This window comes from Pleurodeles waltl, chromosome 8 (genome assembly GCF_031143425.1).
Source record: "Pleurodeles waltl isolate 20211129_DDA chromosome 8, aPleWal1.hap1.20221129, whole genome shotgun sequence".
Taxonomy (NCBI): Eukaryota; Metazoa; Chordata; class Amphibia; order Caudata; family Salamandridae; genus Pleurodeles; species Pleurodeles waltl.
Genome location: NC_090447.1, coordinates 25,654,994 through 25,677,142, shown reverse-complemented (window position 1 = coordinate 25,677,142; position 22,149 = coordinate 25,654,994). Strand labels below are relative to the sequence as shown.

The 22,149-nt window shown below is 50.3% G+C and overlaps 1 protein-coding gene across 1 annotated transcript in view; it reads left to right on the top strand.

Annotated features, from left to right (window-relative positions):
• LOC138249319 (transient receptor potential cation channel subfamily M member 2-like) overlaps positions 1-22,149 on the top strand; it is a 1,037,937-nt gene that overhangs the window by 204,247 nt on the left and 811,541 nt on the right. The window contains exons 7-8 of the mRNA XM_069203278.1: positions 19,323-19,523; positions 21,727-21,829. Of these exons, the coding sequence (XP_069059379.1) occupies positions 19,323-19,523; positions 21,727-21,829 (304 nt within the window). The remainder of the gene's footprint in view (positions 1-19,322; positions 19,524-21,726; positions 21,830-22,149) is intronic.

The window sequence follows — 22,149 nt, the reverse complement described above, 5'->3', positions numbered from 1 at the left end:
CAGCACCCACCCAGCGGACCCATCCCTCTATCCCCAGGACACGTCAATCAGCAGTGTGTCCACCACTACAGGGAACCCAGGCAAACCCACTAACACAGGACGATCAGGGACCTGGGGGCAGTGGCAGTGGGCACACGGTTCATGGGACAGAGGTACAGGATAACAGGGAAGCTGGGAGGACTGCTGTGCGACGGGGGGGACAGGCCCAGCGAACCGACACTCCATGAGGCACTCTCCAACATAATGGGAGCTTACCATCATTCCCAGGAGACCATGGCAACAGTACTGGCCAAGTTTCAGGAGACCCAGTGGCTGCAGGAGGAACACTACCTTGAGATCACGGAGGACTTGAAGTCCATTGACACCAGCCTGGTCACCATTGCAGGGGTGCTGGCAGACATTCTCAACACCAGGAGGGACACAGTGGCAAAACAAGGGGCCCCTGACACTAGCCTGGACGATGAACAGCCCTCCACCGGCGCTAGTGGACAGGAGGCACCGCCACAGGAACAACAGGACACCAGCACCCCACCCCCTGCAGTTGTAGGACCACCCCGCAAACGGTCCCTGAGATCCAGGAACAAGACAGAGAACATTGCTAAGACCCCCGCCAGGAAATGAGACCCCCCTGAATGCCACCCTTCTGTCCCACTATGTCACCCTGTCCATCCTTAAACTGCCATTGCTCCACTTCCTATGCCCCTTTGGACAGTGCACCTGTGGAACAAATAGACTGGACTCTGCCATGGACATTCCTCCACCATCACCCCAGCCCATTTTACAACTCCCTCCACTTATTTGCACAGGAATAAACACACTTCAATCACAAAACAATCTGGAGTCAGTCTGTGCTTTCACAAATGGGTAATTGCAATAACTATGGAATATAGCAATGTCAATTTACTTATTCACATACCAATGTAACACAGCTGTAGGCCAGGAGTAAACAGAGCAGAGGGCACAAAGTGGGACCCAGATCTGTGAAATGGAAAGTCAAAGTGACAAGTCAAGGTCCATACACTGAGTGAAAATGACAGACTTATGCTAGCTCAAACAACAGTACGAGATGTGGGAAGCAGTTACATCTTCTTACCTGTGTCTCACTGGAAGTATTGCATGATGATGTTGTTTCTGTTGTCGATATCCTCTTCTTCTGCCTCCTCTTCTTCACTGTCCACAGGCTCCGCAGCTGCCACAAGACCACCATCTGGCCCATCCTCCTGCAGAAAAGGCACCTGCCGTCGCAAAGCCTGGTTGTGCAGCATACAGCAGGCCACGATTATCTGGCACACCTTCTTCGGTGAATAGTATAGGGAGCCACCTGTCAGATGGAGGCACCAGAATCTGGCCTTCAGGAGGCCGAAGGTGCGTTCGATCACCCTCCTAGTTTTCCCAAGTGCCTCATTGTAGCCTTCCTCCGCCCTTGTCCTGGGATTCCTCACTGGGGTCAGTAGCCATGACAGGTTGGGGTAACCAGAGTTACCTGCAAATGTCGATGGATATCTGTTAGACACACACTAACCCTTAGGGACAGCCCCATACCCAGACACCTATATCAACTGTATTGGGACCTTGCCCTCACCTATTAGCCACACACAGTGCCTCTGGAGTTGCCCCATCACATAAGGGATGCTGCTATTTCTCAAAATGTAAGCGTCATGCACAGAGCCAGGATACTTGGCATTGACATGGGAGATTTTCTGGTCTGCCAAACACACCATCTGCGCATTCATCGAATGGTAGCTCTTCCGGTTTCTATACACCTGTTCATTCCTGTGGGGGGCACAAATGCCACATGTGCCCCATCAATGACACCGATGATGTTGGGGATATGTCCCAGGGCATAGAGGTCACCTTTAACTGTGGGCAAATCCTCCACCTGAGGGAAAACGATGTAGCTCCGCATGTGTTTCAGCAGGGCAGACAACACTCTGGACAACACGTTAGAGAACATCGGCTGGGACATCCCTGATGCCATTTCCACTGTTGTTTGAAAAGACCCACTGTCCAGGAAATGGAGTACAGACAGGACCTGCACTAGACGGGGGATTCCTGTGGGATGGCAGATAAATGAAATCAGGTCTGGCTCCAAATGGGCACACAGTTCCTGGATTGTTGCACGATCAAGCCTGTATGTGACTAGGATGTTCTCTCTTCCATTGTCGACAGGTCCACCAGGGTTCTGTACACCGGAGGATGCCATCTTCTCATCACCTGCCCCAACAGACGTGCCCTATGGAGGAGAACAGCGAGCAGAGAGTCATCCAACAATGAGGTATCACAATTTGGTATTTGCAGAAACGTTATTAATCCACAATGTGCCGGTATCTGTCTATACTCCCGGCCCAGATAGGTGTGACGCAGTTAACATTCATCCCATGTGGCCTCCTGAAATGGCGGCTGCCTGACCTGCAAGTTAGGACGAGGGGATATGAGGTAACTGCGCTGGCGTTGTACACTGTTGTGGTGGGCGGTCGAAGACCACGGTGCAATTCTGCATTGGTTAACATTGGGCCCTATGGGTCCCAGGAGCCAATGACGATGTACGCCAGCGGTGACGAATCCAGTATTCCACCCACAATTGGCATACTGGTGCCCCCTTATAAGTCCCTAGTATATGGTACCTAGATTCCCAGGGCATTGGGGTTCCAGAGGATCCCTATGGGCTGGAGCATTTCTTTTGCCATAGGGAACCCATGCAAAGGCTTCTACAGGACTGCCATTGCAGCCTGCGTGAAAAGGTGCATGCATCCTTTCACTGCCATTTACACTGCACCAGGTCACTTATAAGTCACCCCTATAGCAGGCCCTTCAGCCCTGAGGGCAGGGTGCAGAGTACCCGCGTGTGAAGGCATCCCCGCACTAGCAGAGGTGCCCCCACGACCTCCTGGACCATTTCCCCAGACTCGTGAGTGTGGGGACGACCATTTTACGAGTGTACTGGACATAGGTCACTACCTATGTCCAGCTACATAATGGTGACTCCGAACATAGGCATGTTTTGTATCAAACATGTTGGAATCATACCCCAATGCTTTTGCAAGCATTGGTTGTATGATTCCATACACTCTGCGGGCTCCTAAGAGGACCCTCAGTATTGCCATTCCAGCCTTCTGAGGTTTTCCGGGCAGCCCCACCTGCTGCCACCTCTCAGACAGATTTCTGCCCTCCTGTTGCTTGAGCAGCTCAGGTCCAGGAAGGCAGAACAAAGGATTTCCTTTAGAAGTAGGTGTCACAGGCTTGGGAGTGGTAGCGTCCCCAGGCCTCTGGAAATGCTTTGAAGGGCACAGATTGTGCCCTCCTTGCATAATGCCGTCTACATCAGTTCAGGGACTCCTAGTCCCTGCTCTGGCACGAAACTGGACAAAGGAAAGCGGAGTGACCACTCCACTGTCCATCACCACCCCAGGGGTGGTGCTCAGAGCTCCTCCTGAGGATCCCTGGATTTTGCCATCTTGGATTCCAAATTGGCAGGGCACTCTGGGACCATCTGAGTGGCCAGTGCCAGGAGGTGACGTCAGAGCCCTCCCCTGATAGGTGCTACCTGTTTAGCTGACCAGTCTGCCTTTCAGAGCTATTTAGGGTCTCTCTCTTGGGTGGTTCTTCAGATTCGTATTGCAAGACTCCAGCAGGAATCCTCTGCATCCTTTACTCCACCTTCTTACTGAAGAATCTGCATCTGGACTCTCTAGGAACTCTACAAACTGCAAGAAAGAAGCAAAGATGACTTCTGCAACATTGTATCTTCACCTACTGCCAGCAACTGCAACTGTTTCCCGGTCGTGCATCCTCAGAGGACAGCCTGTCTTCAGTCTGCACCAGAAGAACAAAGGAATCTCTCTTGGAGTGAAGGAGTCACTCCCCTGCTTCAGCAGGCACCTCTCTCCATCAGTGACCGGCGGCATGGGTCCCCTCTCTTGAAGAACTGCGTGGATCCTGCCTCACGGGTGGTGGACTAAAGTGGTCCCTGATGTCCAACTGTCCAACTTTGGTGGAGGGAAGAGCTTGCCTTCCGACGCAAACCAGACCGCAATCATCCATCCGGCGTGGGACATCATCTGCACCAACCAGGAACCTGCATCTGTCTTCTTGGGTGCAGTACTGACCGTTGTTCTTCACTGGTGGTTCTTCTTTTGCACCTTCATCCTGGTTCTTGCATAATCTTCTTTCTCGTGTTCTTGTGTGTTCTAGAAAAGTTACTGTGATTTACTCCTACGTTCCTGGGCTCTGGGGTGGGTTCTATTACTTACATTTGGTGTTTTCTAATACTCCCAGCGCCCCTCTACACACTACACTTACCTAGGTGGGAAACTGACATTTGCATTCCACTTTCTTAGTATATGGTTTGTGTTCCCCCAGAGCCATTTCGAACTATGGTGATTTTCACTGTTTGCACTGTTTTCTAACTGTTTTTACAGCTATTTCTGCATACTAGTGTATATAATTTGTGTACTACTTACCTCCTAAGGGAGTATAGTCTTTATAGTATTTTAGCATTTGTGTCACCAAAATAAAGTACCTTTATTTTTGTAACACTGAGTACTTTCTTTCATGTGTGTGAGTACTGTGTGACTACAGTGGTATTGCATGAGCTTTGCATGTCTCCTAGTTAGGCCTTGGCTTCTCATCCACACTACCTCTAGAGAGCCTGTCTTCTAGACACTGCCTACATTTCACTAATAAGGGATAACTGGACCTGGTAAAAAGTGTAAGTATCGTAGGTACCAACTGCAAACCAGGCCAGCCTCCTACATTGGTGGTGCAGCGGTGGGATAAGTACTTGCAATTGCCTTATCACTCTGTCACCGGTGCTTTCCACAGGAAAGAATACTCTATACCTAGAGCTATGGACATATACCTAGTACAGTGTTCTAGTCTCTTACTTTCCTTTCCAAGAGTCTAGAGGTTAGGTAGGTTAGCTTTTTACCTACACTACCCTAACCCACACACATCATGTCTACTGCTGGGCCTAGCTCTGAGGTCATGGGTACTCCCTATGAGGGCATGATCTTCGAGGAATTGAAGGGGCTTTGCTCAGACAGAAAACTAAATGTGGGAAAGAACCCCAACAAGAATTTCCTGTTGCGCCTCCTTCTCCAGGATGACCAGGAGCATGCTGTTAGCCAGGAGTAGGAGAGGTAGAGGCTCCCTTCACACCCAGAGGTCAAGTCACTAGGGTCACAAAGGTTAGAGAAAGGTCTACCTTTGTCCATTCCCATATCACCTCAGTGTCTTAGAGATCCCATGGTTCAACTCCAGGTGATGACTCCCTAGATAGGGAGTTCAGGAAACTGAGACTGGAGGAGGCCAGGCTGAGGCTGCAGCAGCAACAGCTAGCCCTAGATACGGAGTCCTTGGCTGTGGAAAGGGAAAGGCAGGGGTTGGGGTTAGTACTCCATGGTGGCGGCAGCAGCAGTTTCAGGAGTTATGGGGTGAGGGAAGACACCATTGATTCTAGAAACCTGCATAATATTGTTCCCCCATACAAGGTGGGGGATGACATTTAAAAGTGGTTTCCTGCACTTGAGAGGGCCTGAAAAGTTCAGAGGGTCCCTCAAAGGCAGTGGGCTGCTATTCTGTGGTTGTCCTTTTCTGACAAGGGGATGGATAGACTTCTCACTGTCAGAGAAGAACTACAGTATTCTTAATACTGCACTCTTGGATGGTTTTGCCTTAACCACTGAACAATACAGGATTAAGTTCAGGAAAACCAGAAAAGAGTCCTCAGAAGATTGGGTTGACTTTGTGGACTGTTCTGTTAAGGCTTTAGAAGACTGGTTACATGGCAGCAAAGTATCTGATTATGAGGGCTTATACCATCTTCTTTTAAGAGAGCATATTTTGAATAACTGTGTGTCTGATTTGTTGCACAAGTACTTGGTAGACTCAGATCTGATTTCTCCCCAAGAATTGGGAAAGAAGGCGGACAAATGGACAGAACAAGGGTGAGAAGAAAAGCTCATACAGGGATAACAAAGACAAGAAGAAAGAAGGTGATAAATCGCAGGTCAAGTGGGGGGGGACAAACACAAAAGTAAAGACACCTCCTCAGGTCCTCAAAACTCCTCTATGGGTGGGAATAAAACATTTTCCTCTTCTTCCTCTTCTTCACACACTAAAAAGCGTTGGTGCTATGTGTGCAGAGATAAAGGACATAGGCCAGGAGACACATCCTGTCCTAAAGCTCCTGAGCCTACTACCACTACATCCACTTCCACGTGTAGTGCCCCAAGTAGTAGTAGTAATAGTGGTGGGATTACCGGTAATAGTCAAAGTAAAGGTGTGGTTGGCTTCACTTTTGGGTCCATCATAGAAACTGGGGTAGTTGTAGAGACCCCCAAGACAGTTTCTGTCTCACGTGGTGGCATTGCCCTTCCCATCTTGGCTTGTCCCCTTAACTAGTATATGGTACCTAGGTACTCAGGGCATTGGGGTTCAGGGGATCCCTATGGGCTGCAGCATTTCTTTTGCCACCCGTAGGGAGCCACTGCAAAGGCTTCTGCAGGACTGAAGTGGTACCGATGGTCCTGACGTCCAACTGTCCAACTTTGGTGGCAGTAAGAGCTTGCCTCCCCTCTGCAGCAAAGATAGCGATTGCCTTTCCCCATACCACTGATTTACGGTCTTCCCAAATGGACGTGAGGGATGAGAGCTCATTGTCGTTGATTCTAAGATAGTCTTTATGGTCCGAAGTGTTACCTCCACTGAACTATAGCCCTCATTACAACTTTGGTGGTACTCCCTATGAGGGCATGATCTTCGAGGAATTGAAGGGGCTTTGCTCAGACAGAAAACTAAATGTGGGAAAGAACCCCAACAAGAATTTCCTGTTGCGCCTCCTTCTCCAGGATGACCAGGAGCATGCTGTTAGCCAGGAGTAGGAGAGGTAGAGGCTCCCTTCGCACCCAGAGGTCAAGTCACTAGGGTCACAAAGGTTAGAGAAAGGTCTACCTTTGTCCATTCCCATATCACCTCAGTGTCTTAGAGATCCCATGGTTCAACTCCAGGTGATGACTCCCTAGATAGGGAGTTCAGGAAACTGAGACTGGAGGAGGCCAGGCTGAGGCTGCAGCAGCAACAGCTAGCCCTAGATACGGAGTCCTTGGCTGTGGAAAGGGAAAGGCAGGGGTTGGGGTTAGTACTCCATGGTGGCGGCAGCAGCAGTTTCAGGAGTTATGGGGTGAGGGAAGACACCATTGATTCTAGAAACCTGCATAATATTGTTCCCCCATACAAGGTGGGGGATGACATTTAAAAGTGGTTTCCTGCACTTGAGAGGGCCTGAAAAGTTCAGAGGGTCCCTCAAAGGCAGTGGGCTGCTATTCTGTGGTTGTCCTTTTCTGACAAGGGGATGGATAGACTTCTCACTGTCAGAGAAGAACTACAGTATTCTTAATACTGCACTCTTGGATGGTTTTGCCTTAACCACTGAACAATACAGGATTAAGTTCAGGAAAACCAGAAAAGAGTCCTCAGAAGATTGGGTTGACTTTGTGGACTGTTCTGTTAAGGCTTTAGAAGACTGGTTACATGGCAGCAAAGTATCTGATTATGAGGGCTTATACCATCTTCTTTTAAGAGAGCATATTTTGAATAACTGTGTGTCTGATTTGTTGCACAAGTACTTGGTAGACTCAGATCTGATTTCTCCCCAAGAATTGGGAAAGAAGGCGGACAAATGGACAGAACAAGGGTGAGAAGAAAAGCTCATACAGGGATAACAAAGACAAGAAGAAAGAAGGTGATAAATCGCAGGTCAAGTGGGGGGGGACAAACACAAAAGTAAAGACACCTCCTCAGGTCCTCAAAACTCCTCTATGGGTGGGAATAAAACATTTTCCTCTTCTTCCTCTTCTTCACACACTAAAAAGCGTTGGTGCTATGTGTGCAGAGATAAAGGACATAGGCCAGGAGACACATCCTGTCCTAAAGCTCCTGAGCCTACTACCACTACATCCACTTCCACGTGTAGTGCCCCAAGTAGTAGTAGTAATAGTGGTGGGATTACCGGTAATAGTCAAAGTAAAGGTGTGGTTGGCTTCACTTTTGGGTCCATCATAGAAACTGGGGTAGTTGTAGAGACCCCCAAGACAGTTTCTGTCTCACGTGGTGGCATTGCCCTTCCCATCTTGGCTTGTCCCCTTAACTAGTATATGGTACCTAGGTACTCAGGGCATTGGGGTTCAGGGGATCCCTATGGGCTGCAGCATTTCTTTTGCCACCCGTAGGGAGCCACTGCAAAGGCTTCTGCAGGACTGAAGTGGTACCGATGGTCCTGACGTCCAACTGTCCAACTTTGGTGGCAGTAAGAGCTTGCCTCCCCTCTGCAGCAAAGATAGCGATTGCCTTTCCCCATACCACTGATTTACGGTCTTCCCAAATGGACGTGAGGGATGAGAGCTCATTGTCGTTGATTCTAAGATAGTCTTTATGGTCCGAAGTGTTACCTCCACTGAACTATAGCCCTCATTACAACTTTGGTGGTACTCCCTATGAGGGCATGATCTTCGAGGAATTGAAGGGGCTTTGCTCAGACAGAAAACTAAATGTGGGAAAGAACCCCAACAAGAATTTCCTGTTGCGCCTCCTTCTCCAGGATGACCAGGAGCATGCTGTTAGCCAGGAGTAGGAGAGGTAGAGGCTCCCTTCGCACCCAGAGGTCAAGTCACTAGGGTCACAAAGGTTAGAGAAAGGTCTACCTTTGTCCATTCCCATATCACCTCAGTGTCTTAGAGATCCCATGGTTCAACTCCAGGTGATGACTCCCTAGATAGGGAGTTCAGGAAACTGAGACTGGAGGAGGCCAGGCTGAGGCTGCAGCAGCAACAGCTAGCCCTAGATACGGAGTCCTTGGCTGTGGAAAGGGAAAGGCAGGGGTTGGGGTTAGTACTCCATGGTGGCGGCAGCAGCAGTTTCAGGAGTTATGGGGTGAGGGAAGACACCATTGATTCTAGAAACCTGCATAATATTGTTCCCCCATACAAGGTGGGGGATGACATTTAAAAGTGGTTTCCTGCACTTGAGAGGGCCTGAAAAGTTCAGAGGGTCCCTCAAAGGCAGTGGGCTGCTATTCTGTGGTTGTCCTTTTCTGACAAGGGGATGGATAGACTTCTCACTGTCAGAGAAGAACTACAGTATTCTTAATACTGCACTCTTGGATGGTTTTGCCTTAACCACTGAACAATACAGGATTAAGTTCAGGAAAACCAGAAAAGAGTCCTCAGAAGATTGGGTTGACTTTGTGGACTGTTCTGTTAAGGCTTTAGAAGACTGGTTACATGGCAGCAAAGTATCTGATTATGAGGGCTTATACCATCTTCTTTTAAGAGAGCATATTTTGAATAACTGTGTGTCTGATTTGTTGCACAAGTACTTGGTAGACTCAGATCTGATTTCTCCCCAAGAATTGGGAAAGAAGGCGGACAAATGGACAGAACAAGGGTGAGAAGAAAAGCTCATACAGGGATAACAAAGACAAGAAGAAAGAAGGTGATAAATCGCAGGTCAAGTGGGGGGGGACAAACACAAAAGTAAAGACACCTCCTCAGGTCCTCAAAACTCCTCTATGGGTGGGAATAAAACATTTTCCTCTTCTTCCTCTTCTTCCTCTTCTTCACACACTAAAAAGCGTTGGTGCTATGTGTGCAGAGATAAAGGACATAGGCCAGGAGACACATCCTGTCCTAAAGCTCCTGAGCCTACTACCACTACATCCACTTCCACGTGTAGTGCCCCAAGTAGTAGTAGTAATAGTGGTGGGATTACCGGTAATAGTCAAAGTAAAGGTGTGGTTGGCTTCACTTTTGGGTCCATCATAGAAACTGGGGTAGTTGTAGAGACCCCCAAGACAGTTTCTGTCTCACGTGGTGGCATTGCCCTTCCCATCTTGGCTTGTCCCCTTAACTAGTATATGGTACCTAGGTACTCAGGGCATTGGGGTTCAGGGGATCCCTATGGGCTGCAGCATTTCTTTTGCCACCCGTAGGGAGCCACTGCAAAGGCTTCTGCAGGACTGAAGTGGTACCGATGGTCCTGACGTCCAACTGTCCAACTTTGGTGGCTGTAAGAGCTTGCCTCCCCTCTGCAGCAGAGATAGCGATTGCCTTTCCCCATACCACTGATTTACGGTCTTCCCAAATGGACGTGAGGGATGAGAGCTCATTGTCGTTGATTCTAAGATAGTCTTTATGGTCCGAAGTGTTACCTCCACTGAACTATAGCCCTCATTACAACTTTGGTGGTCTTCCAAGAAGACCGCCAAAGACGCAGGAGCCAGGAGACCGCCAGTCCTGGCTGTCACATGCCCACCATATCACAGGTACTGCCGGATTTCCGCCACACTTTGGGCGGAAATCAGAAGTAGTCGTGCTGGCGGGCAGAGGCGCTCTGGCTGTTTCACCGCCATCCCCGCCAGTAGGGCACCGCCTGCCATATTATGGGCCACAATACGGCCTGGCTGTGTCCTGCTGGTGGGGTGCTGCTGGCGCTGGAAGTGCCCCTTCCTGTTCCCTGCTGGACACTCTTCACCCCGGAACAGGTAAGGTGATTGTCCAACAGGGGAGGAGTGCTGGGGATGTTGTGTGTGTGTGTATGAGTGTGTGGTGTCTGCATGTGTGTATGAGTGTGTGGTGTCTGCATGTGTGCATGAATGTGTGAATGCATGTTTGTATGCGTATATGAATGTTGAAGTGAGTGCGGGTCTGCATGTAAGTGTGTATGTGTGTGAGTATGCGTGTTTGGTTGGGAGTGAGTATGCATGCTTAAATGCATGTGTGAATGTTGTGAATGCGTACATGGGTGCGTGAGTGGATGCTTGTAAGTGTATGTGTGGTGTGTGTAGATGTCTGTGCATGTATGCGCGGAGGGGGTGGGGGCTGAAGAGGGGTGGGGGAGGTGGGTGCTGTGGCTGAAGGGGGGTGGAGGTAGTGGGGGTCTAGTGCTCGCTTGAGGTGGGGGAGATGGGGGGGCCGTCTATCGGTGACAGGGAAGAAATTCCCTGTCACCGGTAGCCTTTCTGCCAATTTTTTAGTGGCGGTGCTACCGCCGCAGAAACCATGTCAGAAGTCCGTCTCCTGATGCCGTCGGCGGTCTACTGTGGACCGTCGTGTTGGAGATGATCATGTCCAGCTCGGCGGTTCCAACCGCCATGGCGGTATGAGTGGAGATGTGGCGGGTTGGCAGATGCCAACCCGCCACACTCATAATGAGGCGGTCTGCACCTCCAGCCTGTTGGTGGTGGGACCACCACATTTACCCTGATGGTCAAAAGGCCACCTGGGTCAAAATGGCCCTCTATGTGTCTGGAGTATAGAGTCTTGAAATCCCCAACTAGGAGAGCTGAAGTGAGTGGATCGAATTGAGCTGTTGGTGAAAGTGGGGTATGGTCTGATAGGGATCTGGGTTCAGTTGTAGTATCTGTAATGCAGGCTAGAAAAGCTGGGGAGGCTATGAAATAGTCTATACGAGCATATGTTTTCGCCGCCGCCGAATAAAAGGTGTAGTCGCGGGTGTTCAGATTTGCTTCTTGCCATGTATCTGCCAATCCGCAGTCCCTAAGCCATCGAAGCCATACAGGGTAGAAGGCACCAGTCTGGCCTTGTTGATGGCCTGACCTGTCCAGGTCATTGTCCATAACTAGGTTAAAGTCACCCCCTATAAGAAGCGCTGCGTCACGGGTGGTAAGTGTTGGGGTGAAGGCTTCCATGATGAATGCCTCCTGTTTCACATTAGGGGTGTAAATTGAGGTGAGTGTGAACTAAAAGTTGCCTACCCGTACTCTGTATGCGAGGAATCTACCCTTTATCTCAGCTACCTTAACGAGGCATTTCCCCGGGAAAGATCTTGGCACCAGGACCGCCCCCCTCCATGTTTCATGTGTGCTGAGGACCAGTACTGTTGAGGGAACTGTTTGGAGTGCATTCAATAGACATCTTTAGAGGGGAGGGGAGTTTCCTACAGTAAACAGATATGGCTCTCAGGTATTGTAGCATTTTAATAATAATTGGAGGCACATTTGCTTGTACGGATCTAAATTACTTAATTCAACTATTTTATGGTCTTTAAATTGAATGTAATGAGTGTATTGTTATGGTTTTAATTAACTAAGCAATATTGAAATTGAATTGAAATAGTAGACACCAGGATGAGTGTCTACCCCAGCTGGGACCACCCCTATGGTGCTCAGAGCTGAGGTGAACCCCTCCTGGCAGAATCCTCCATCTTGTTTTGGAGGGTGATAACCACAAGGGTTAGGAATGTGCCCCTTCCCCAAAGGAGTGGGCAAAGGAAGGGTGTAGCCACCCCCGGGGTATGTAGACATTGGTTACTGCCCTCTGACCCCAGTAACGTCCGTAAATCTAGTATTTAGGGGCACCCCTGTACCTTGCTTTCTGCAGGACCAGTGACCTCTACAAACCCCCAGAGGACTAAAGGCCTTCCCTAAAGACCAATATCTCCTGAGGCCAGCAGCCCTCTCCACAAAGAAACCCCCAAGAAGAACTCCAGAACCTCATGGATGTGCGTGTCCTGCCAACTCTGCACCCGACACCCACAGCCCGAGTCCAGGTTGCCCACCGATCCAGAGAAGGTCCCCGGGCTATTCCGACTTCGAATCTACCCTGGGTTGACCCCTCTTGACCAGTACAACAACGTCTGCATCCTAAATCCAGAGGACCTAATTCCTTACCCCCCACAACCGCGGCCGGCTCTGGTTTAGATTCCCGGCTCCTGCACCCGCAGCCCCCTGGCCTTGGGGAACCCAACCGACAGTCCAGCAATGTGCAGTGTGTTCTCTACTTCCCTGTCCAGCCATTATTATTCTTTAGCCAACTCCCTGGACCAAGCCTGCAGCCTCTTTGTAACCCTCGGGGTTCCTCCATTGAAAGCATTCGGGCGCCCAGTGCTGTGTTTGCACCCTGCACCCGGCTGTCGTCAAGCCGCTGAGGTTGTGTGTTTGGTGCTGACCTGCGCCCCCCCCCACCATGCTGATCAAAACCACCCCCAGGTCTGTGCCTTGAAGTTGCGGCTATTTACCTGCAAGCTGTTTCTTTCGGAGTGTCCCCTGTCTCCATTGGTTTCTACTGGCACCTGACAGCAACTATGACCTCTGCACCCGGCCGGCCCAGTGTTGCTGTTGGTGCATCCTTGGTGTCTTCTTAAACCTTGCCCTGTAAACACCCTAACCCCTGAAGTCTGGAATCGTAAGTCTGTGTTGATACTTTTCCTCCCCTAGGACTGCATTGCTTTCTATGAAAATTGCACTAAGTGTATACTGTTGAAATTGAAAAGTATTACTTACCTGAAAACCTTTTGATCTGTGAATTCTAAACAAAGCACATTTGATGTTTAAAAAATTGATACATTTTTGAAACTGTACTTAACCAAACACACCACTCTGGTAGACTGCATTGATGCCACCACTAACAGAAGCAGAGGACTCTTCACCATTGTGAAAGATTTCACCTCACCATTGACAGCCTCCAACGCAATAACCCCGTTGATGCACTTCAACAATCTCTCTCCATTCTTCAGCAACACAATCACCACCATTTACATTAAGTTCAGCCCAGAACTGGACCCAAAAAACTTCGACAAACACCTTGTGGTCTAATCACCTGGCTAGTCATCACCCCAGAAGAAACCACCATAAAGTCCATTGTTTTGGGGCTCCATCGGACTGCTGCCCTCCTCCCCCTCTACTCCAGGGGACCGCAACCCGCCAGAGCCATGCTCATACCCATTCTAAATGCCTCCACTTATCCCACACCCTTCCCTTATGCTTGGAAACACACAGCTGTCCTCCCATTACTGAAGAAATCTTCTTCTTGACCCTTCAACGTTTGCCATCTACAGACCAATCTCCCTGCTACAATTTCCGATCAAGGTCTTTGAGAAAATCATTAACAGACACCTCACCGAAAACCTCAATGACCACCAACTCCTCCATAGCACTCAAACCAAACCACAGCACTGAACTGCCATCACGACTGCTACAGATGACATCCACATAACTCCTGACAGCGAAGACACAGCGGCACTTGTCCTTCTGGACCTTTCTCCAGTATTTGATGCAGTCTCCCACTGCATCCTCATCCAACGCCTATACTACATTAGAATCCAGGGACTCCAATGGATCTGCTCCTTCCTGACTGGAAAAACCCACTGTACAACTCGGATGCCCCGACTTCATCTGTGGAGTTCCTCAAGGATCCTCCCTGAGCCCAACCCTCTTCAATGCAAATATGATTCCTCAAACAAGCATCATTCGCTCTCACAACATCAATCTTCTCTCCTACTCCAACAACATGCAACTCCTTCTCTTGCATAACTGAAATCCCACACTGGATAAAGACTAATTTTCTAAAGCTGAACACCGACAAGACTGAAATTTTGATCTTTGGGAAGAGCACATCATTGTGGGACTCCACCTGGTGGCCAATAGAGCTCGGACCGACACCCCCTTTCCACCACCCACGCCAGGAACGTCAGGATCATCATCAGTAGCAGATTCAACATGGCCACCCAATTCAAGTCTGTCACTGCCTCATTGTTCCATAACCTAAAGATGCTGAGGAAGATTTCCATATGACTTCCAAACTGCGTCCTAAAAACCATCAAATGCGCTTTGAACACAAGCAAGCTGGGCTACGAGAACACTTTGGGGGTGTGTGTGTGTGTGTGTAATGAAAACCGTCTTATTGCAGCAGTTCTTAACCTGTGCTCCAGGGACAGCTAGGGGTCCACAACACCTACCCAGGGGGTCTCTGACTGGACAATTTAATATGATTAATAGTAATAACTCAGTGGCAGTCTCCTGATTAATATAATGATTCACTGGCGGTTCCTGGACTCCAGTAATGATTAAGTGGGAGTCCACACAGAAGTCAATCAATCAATCACGTAATTTATAAAGCGCGCTACTCCCCCGTCAGGGTCTCAAGGTGCTAAGGGGGGGAGAACTACTGGTCGAATAGCCATGTCTTGAGGCGTTTCCTGAAAGTAAGTAGGTCCTGGGTCTGGCGTAGGTGGAGCGGTAGAGAGTTCCAGGTCTTGGTGGCGAGGTGAGAGAAGGATTTTCCTCCGGCGGTGGTGCGGCGAATGCGGGGGACGTGGGCGAGGCTGGCAGAGCGGAGCTGGCGAATGGGAGTGTGGAAGGTGAGTCTGTCTTTGAGGTAGGCCGGGCCTGCGTTGTGGAGGGCTTTGTGTGCGTGGATGAGTAGCTTGAAGGTAATCCTCTTCGATACGGGTAGCCAGTGTAGGTCTCTGAGGTGGGCAGAGATGTGGTCGCAGCGTGGGACGTTGAGGATGAGTCGGGCGGAGGCATTTTGGATACGTTGCATTTTCGTTTGTAGTTTGCCCGTGGTTCCTGCATAGAGTGCGTTGCCATAGTCCAGTCGGCTGCTGATCAGGGCGTGGGTGACAGTCTTTCTGGTTTCGATGGGAATCCACTTGAAGATCTTGCGGAGCATGCGAAGGGTGTTGTAGCAGGAAGAGGAGACTGCGTTGACCTGCTGAGTCATGCTGAGTGCTGAGTCCAAGATGATTCCCAGGTTTCGTACTTGGGTTGTGGGTGCGGCTTCTAGGGAGGTAGGCCACCAGGAATCGTTCCAAGCGGAGGGGTTGCTGCAGAAGATGAGGATCTCTGTTTTGTCTGTGTTTAACTTGAGGCGGCTTGATTCCGTCCAGTTGGTGATGGTGTGGAGTCCATTGTGGAGGTTGTTTCTTGCTGTTGTTGGGTCTTTTGTGAGGGAGATGATCAGCTGGGTGTCGTCTGCGTAGGATACTATGTTGTTGTGGTGGGATCTTGCGATGTTGGCGAGAGGAGCCATGTAAACGTTGAAAAGTGGTGGGCTGAGGGAGGATCCCTGGGGGACGCCACAGATGGTTTTGGAGGATTCGGACAGGTAAGGCGGAAGGCGGACTCTCTGGGTTCTGTCAGAGAGGAATGACGAGATCTATTCGAGGGCCTTGCTGCGGATCCCGGCGTTGTGGAGGCGTGTTCAAAGGGTGTGGTGACAAACGGTGTAGAAGGCTGCGGAGAGGTCCAGGAGGATGAGCGCTGCGGTTTGGCCTTTGTCGAGCATGGTCCTGATGTCGTCTGCAGCAGCAATGAGTGCGGTCTCAGTGCTGTGGTTCTTGCGAAATCCGGATTGGGAGGTATCAAGCACTTTGCTGTCTTCCAGGAAGCGGGATAGTTGGCTGTTCATAATTTTCTCAATGACCTTCGCTGGGAAGGGGAGGAGGGAGATGGGCCGGTAGTTTTTGGGATCATCCGGGTCCGCCTTGGGTTTCTTCAACAGGGCGTTAACGTCGGCGTGTTTCCAACTCTCCGGGAAGGTGGCTGTCTCGAAGGAGATAGGGGGCTATGATGTTGCTGGCTTTGTTAAAGATCTGGTGTGGGCAGGGGTCCGAGGGGGAGCCGGAGTGGATGGAGGCCATGGTGTTGATTGTGTCTTCATTGTTGACGTGGGTCCAGGTGCATAGAGGGTTAACGTTGCTTATTGCATTGGGTTCATGGCTGTCTGTGGTTGGCTGGTGGGTCTGGGGTTTGAAGCTGTAGTGGATGTCTTCGATCTTTCGACGGAAGTAAGTGGCAAGGGAGTTGCAGAGCTCCTGTGACGGTGGGGGTTCGTGGGAGCAGGGCTTGGGGTTGGCGAGTTCTTTGATGACGCCGAAGAGCTCTCTGTTGTTGTGAGCGTTGGTGTCTATGCAGCTTTTGTAGTAGGTTCTTTTGGTGGTGCAGATCAGCTGGTGTTGTGTGCGGATGGCAGTCTTGAGGGCGATGTGGTTGGATTCGGTCGGTACAAGGCGCCAGGTCTTCTCCATTCTTCGGCATTCCCGTTTGGAGGCCTGTAGGTCGGGGGTGAACTAGCTGGCCTTGGATCTGTGATGGATGTCCGAGGGTTGTTTGAGTGGTGCGAGGGTGATGGCGCAGTCGTCTGTCCATTGATGCAGGTTGGTGGAGGCTGAGTTGGGGTCCCGGGTCCTAGGAGGAGGTGTCTTGTCGAGAGTGGAGATCAGCTGTTCTGTCAATATTCTGTTCCAATAGTGGCGGTGGGCTGAGTGATGAGGTGGTGAGTGACCGGCTTCTGAAAGGAGAAATGGATGCAGCGATGGTCGGTCCAGTGGAGTTCGGTGGTGTGGCTGAAGGAGACGTGGTTGCTGGCTGAGAAGATCGGGTCGAGTGTGTGTCCTGCGGTGTGGGTGGGCAACGTGACGAGTTGCTTGAGGCAGAAGTTGGTGGTGTTAATATCGTTGTTGTTTCCAAGGTGGAAGTTCAGGTCGACGAGGAGGATGTAGTCTGTTGAGGCGAGGGCTTGGGCGCTGATGATGTCGGCGATGTTGTTGCAGAAGTTAGGTTGGGGCCCGGCAGTCTGTAGACCAGTGGTCCTCTGAGGGTGGTGTTGGCGTTGACGTGGATTTTGAAATGGAGGTGCTCAGCGGAGTTGATGGTGTCTTGGAAGCTGGTGGAGACTCTGATGGTGCTTTTGTGGACTATGGCGATTCCTCCTCCTGGTTTGTTGGTTTGGTCTCTTCTAGTGATCTTGTAGCCTTCAGGTATGGCTATGGCTATGTCTGGTTCCGAGGCCGGATTCATCCAGGTTTCGGTGAGAAATGCGACGTCAGGTGATGATGAGGTCAGTAGGTCCCATAGTTCGATTGTGTGCTTGTGGACGGGGCGGGTGTTGAGCAGAATGCAGCTGAGGTGGTTGTCTGCGGCTCTGTGTCGGAGCTTGGTGGTTAGCGTGCATGTGAAGTTGCAGGTTCTGCAGGAGAAGGAACCTTTGGTGTGCTTCGGAGTGGACTGGAAGCAGATGGAGGAGCGTCCTGGATTGAGGACGTGGAGGTAATTGGCTGTGTAGCGGTGATTGGTGGTGCGGGGGGTGCGTGGGCCAAGGGGACTGGCGCTGGGCGCGGACAGGCGCAGACGGGCTTGCCTTAGGCATGCCTTTGGTGCGCAAGCGGCGCGTCCATGCCGCTGCTGCCATATGATGGAAGTGGGAGGGAGTGGCAGCAGGGAAGAGGGAGGAGACCAACGAATGGGAGAGCAGGGGGGCGATGCCGCAGGGACGCAGCAGAGGGAAAACGAAGACTGAAGTGGAGGGAGGGGGGCGGGGACGCAGCGCCTGGGGCCGGGGGAACGGAAGAGAGAAAAGAAAATAAAAGAATCAAAACCTGGGCACCTGGCGCAGAGGCAGCGGTGAGAGGAGCGACCTGCATGAAGCAGGGTCAAAGGTTGCTCTCCCTACCGCGCTGCGGCTGCCATATGAGGGAGGTGGGTGGGAGGGATTGGCAGCAGGGAGGAGGGAGGGGAACCAACGAATGGGAGAGCAGGGGCGGGGCTGCAGGGACGCAACAGCGGGAAAACGAAGACTGAAGTGGATGGACGGGGGCGGGGCCGCAGGGGCACAGCGACAGGGGCCGGGGGAACGGGAAGAGAGAAAAGAAAAGAAAAGAATAAAAACATGGGCACCTGGCGCAGAGGCAGCGGTGAGGGGAGCGACCTGCCTGAAGCAGGGTCAAGGGTTGCTCTCCCTACCACGCCGCGGCTGCCATATGAGGGAGGTGGGAGGGAGTGGCAGCAGGGAGGAGGGAGGGGAACCAACAGATGGGAGCGCAGGGGGGCGGGGACGCAGGGACGCAGCGGCCGGAAAACGAAGACTGAAGTGGAGGGGGGGGGGGGGCGGGGGATCAAGAAGAAAGAAAAGAAAAGAATCAAAGCCTGGGCACCTGGCGCAGAGGCAGCGGTGAGGGGTGCGACCTGCCCGAAGTCAAAATGTTAAGATCCATTGTTTCAGTGCATATATGGTTGCTTAATAAAGCGTAAAGCCGTATGGGTATTGTTTAACTTTAATATACATTTTTCTTATACCTAAATGGAACTGCATTTTTCAAGGAGCAGAAAAATAAATGTAAATAAATAGAAATAATTTGATAAAAACTAAATATACGGGTACAGAGGAAAAAGACAACAAGAAGAAGACAAAATAAACTGGGAACCTTCAACCCAAAAATACACATAAAAACAGTATACTCATGTTGTGTGCCCGTTCTCATATAGACCACAAAATCAGAAAATAACATACTTTAACAGCAAAAACAGACAATGGTCTAAATTATTATAAACTGCACAAGTATTTTATCCATTCAGTTGTAGCTATCCATTTTCCAACGCAGGCTAAATATCCGGTTATCAATAATGGTATATTGGTTGCTGTTGACAACTTCACTAAAGATTTCTGAGATATCCAAAAGGCACCAACTATTGTGTATTGAACAGCAATATCATATAATCCAGAGATTCTCGCTCCTTCTTTTCCCAGATAATATTTGACGCTATCAGAAACGGCATACCGAGTTTGATCGTGGGGGACACAGGAGGCATTGCTGATGTTATTTTTGAAGTATCCAATCTGAAAGCCACAGAAATCACTGTTTCACTGATAGAGCACAAATTGCGCATTCTTCTCAAGGATGGCACTGCATCCAACAGTGAAGGACGATTCATTGAATGGACCAAGATGGTGAGTCAGCTCAAATGCTTTTGATTGTGGGTGGCAGAAACAGAAGGGTGAGAATGACACTATTCTAAAGTATCGTATCTTTTAAATATTCAAATTCCACGTGGCTGCTATGAAAACTTGACTGGCACTTACCAGTAGTCTCCAGCTGTGTGTTTCAAGTGAAAACAGACTCAGTAGCCCTCCCAGGTCATTCTGGTCAATGTGGCACAAAGCTGTAGTGTTTCCAAGGAAAGATAAGTGTTAATTTCATTCAGATATTTCACTTTGCTTAGCCCTATGCAGATATGCTTCGCTCTTCATGAGCTCTATGGTGAAGCATAGCAGATACTCACTTCGCTCTGGAGCATCCTATTCGGATTTCACGGAATGCTCGCTTTCGCCTCGTACAACACTATGGGGGTCATTCTGACTTTGGCGGGCGGCGGAGGCCGCCCGCCAAAGTCCCGCCGTCAGAATACCGCTGTGCGGTCAAAAGACAGCCGCGGTAATTCTGAGTTTCCCGCTGGGCTGGCGGGCGACCGCCAGAAGGCCGCCGCCCAGCCCAGCGGGAAACCCCCTTCCATGAGAATGCCGGCTCCGAATGGAGCCGGCGGAGTGGAAGGGGTGCGACGGGTGCAGTTGCACCCGTCGCGATTTTCAGTGTCTGCTTGGCAGACACTGAAAATCTTGGTGGGGCCCCCAGGGGCCCCACGACACCCGTTACCGCCAGCCAGGTTCTGGCGGTCAAAACCGCCAGAACCAGGCTGGCGGTAAGGGGGTCGGAATCCCCATGGCGGCGCTGCCTGCAGCGCCGCCATGGAGGATTCCCTAGGGCAGAGGGAAACCGGCGAGACACCGCCGGTTTCCCGTTTCTGACCGCGGCTGTACCACCGCGGTCAGAATGCCCATGGATGCACCGCCAGCCTGTTGGCGGTGCATCCGCGGTCCCCGGCCCTGGCGGTAGTCAACCGCCAGGGTCGGAATGACCCCCTATGTCCCCCATAGAGCTTACATCACCCCACACACGGTTATTCAGTATTTTCTATGCACGATGCTGCCTGTCCCTGATGCAGCCTCATTGATGCTGATGTGTTACGCATGCTGTGGGCTTGCCCATCTTTACACTCATATTGGCACAAGGACACAACCCGCCAGGCACACTGTACCCGCCATCCTGCAATGCGCACCTGGAAAATGTGTGTTGGGATTGCACCAGCATGATGAAAAAAACAGCCGCAGCCAAGTTTCTTGACCGAGGTCATTTATTAGCCAAGCGTCTAATTGCACAAAAATGGACGTTCCCCACACACGCCCCATGGGACCGCTCGGTGCTGACCGGGGCTCCGGTCAGAGAGGGTCGCCCTACACAGAGAAGACACTGGGTTTACGTAAGTATCCCTTGGCTAACAATCGGGACACTAGACTTCCAGACTTCCAGACAGCCAGTCAACCAGTCAACCAACAGGCGTCTCCTAATGCTGGTCCCGGTTAGCTCGGTTTGCAATATCTCTTTTTTACATAACAGGGAGATTTTAATGGTTTCCACACTATCTATTCGTGTCCAAAATGTTATTATCCCCGCACGTGCTAAAAGCGTCCACCCCGGTAGGCCCGTTTCCCCTCCAACTGCCTGCACCATAGGAGAGGATTGGAGAGAGAGTAGGTTTTTTAGGCTCCTTCCTTCTTTAAGGTCACAGCTCTTTTACCCCCCTATGCCGACCACCTCAGCATCATAGTGGGACTGTGGCCTTATGATAGCCTGATAGGCTAGCCTGATAACTGTGGGGAGATCTGTATAATGGAGCGCGTTATGTTGAACTTGTGGGAGAATTTGAAAAGTAGTGCTAGGTGATCACCCAATGGTTCAGCTTACTCTTTGGGTAACCCCTTTATTTGGCCTCCTTTTGTTATCCACAGTTTTCCGTATATAGTTTGGCATTTCTGCCATTTTGATTCTCAATTTTGTGTAAAAAATGAGTAATTGACTCTACAGCAGTTAAAGCTTGCTCAAGGATGCGACCATTCCCCCCAATTTCTAGTTTTCACTAGTGAACTGTCTTTAAGGAAACAACTGACATTGCGCAACAGTTCCTGTGCATGGATACTGTTCCGTTCTTGGATGGAAGGCAGAGATCTACTTTGACGAGGTGTTCTTGAACATTGAAGGTAGCTGTTGTCTCTTCCATCACAGCCATAACATTTCACACGTTATTTTACTTTTCAGATCCAGGATATTCTCCGCCGGAGTCACCTGCTCACCATCTACAGACCGCTTGAGCCCCAAATATCAGATGCAAAGGATATCATTTTTCAGGCTCTATTGAAAGGTGAGAACAGTTAATTTCTGACTTTTTAACTTTTTGCAGGTGTGATTTCTAATTAGTTACAGTATGAAGCCTTTCTGACGCAAACATTAAAAGACCCATTAATTTCACTTTACTTATTGCATCTATGCTACTTATATCTGTTGCATTTAGGTACCTAGGCACAACTTGAGACATCCAATTTGGGGGTTCAGGTTGCAATGAATAGTTACTAGGCCTATCTCTGGTGTCTTGTGACTTCCGTACTGCTGCCCCTCAACTACTTCTTTTAGTAGGATAGCGAGGCAGCGCAGTTCAAGGCTGACTCTGGGGACCCCTGTGTG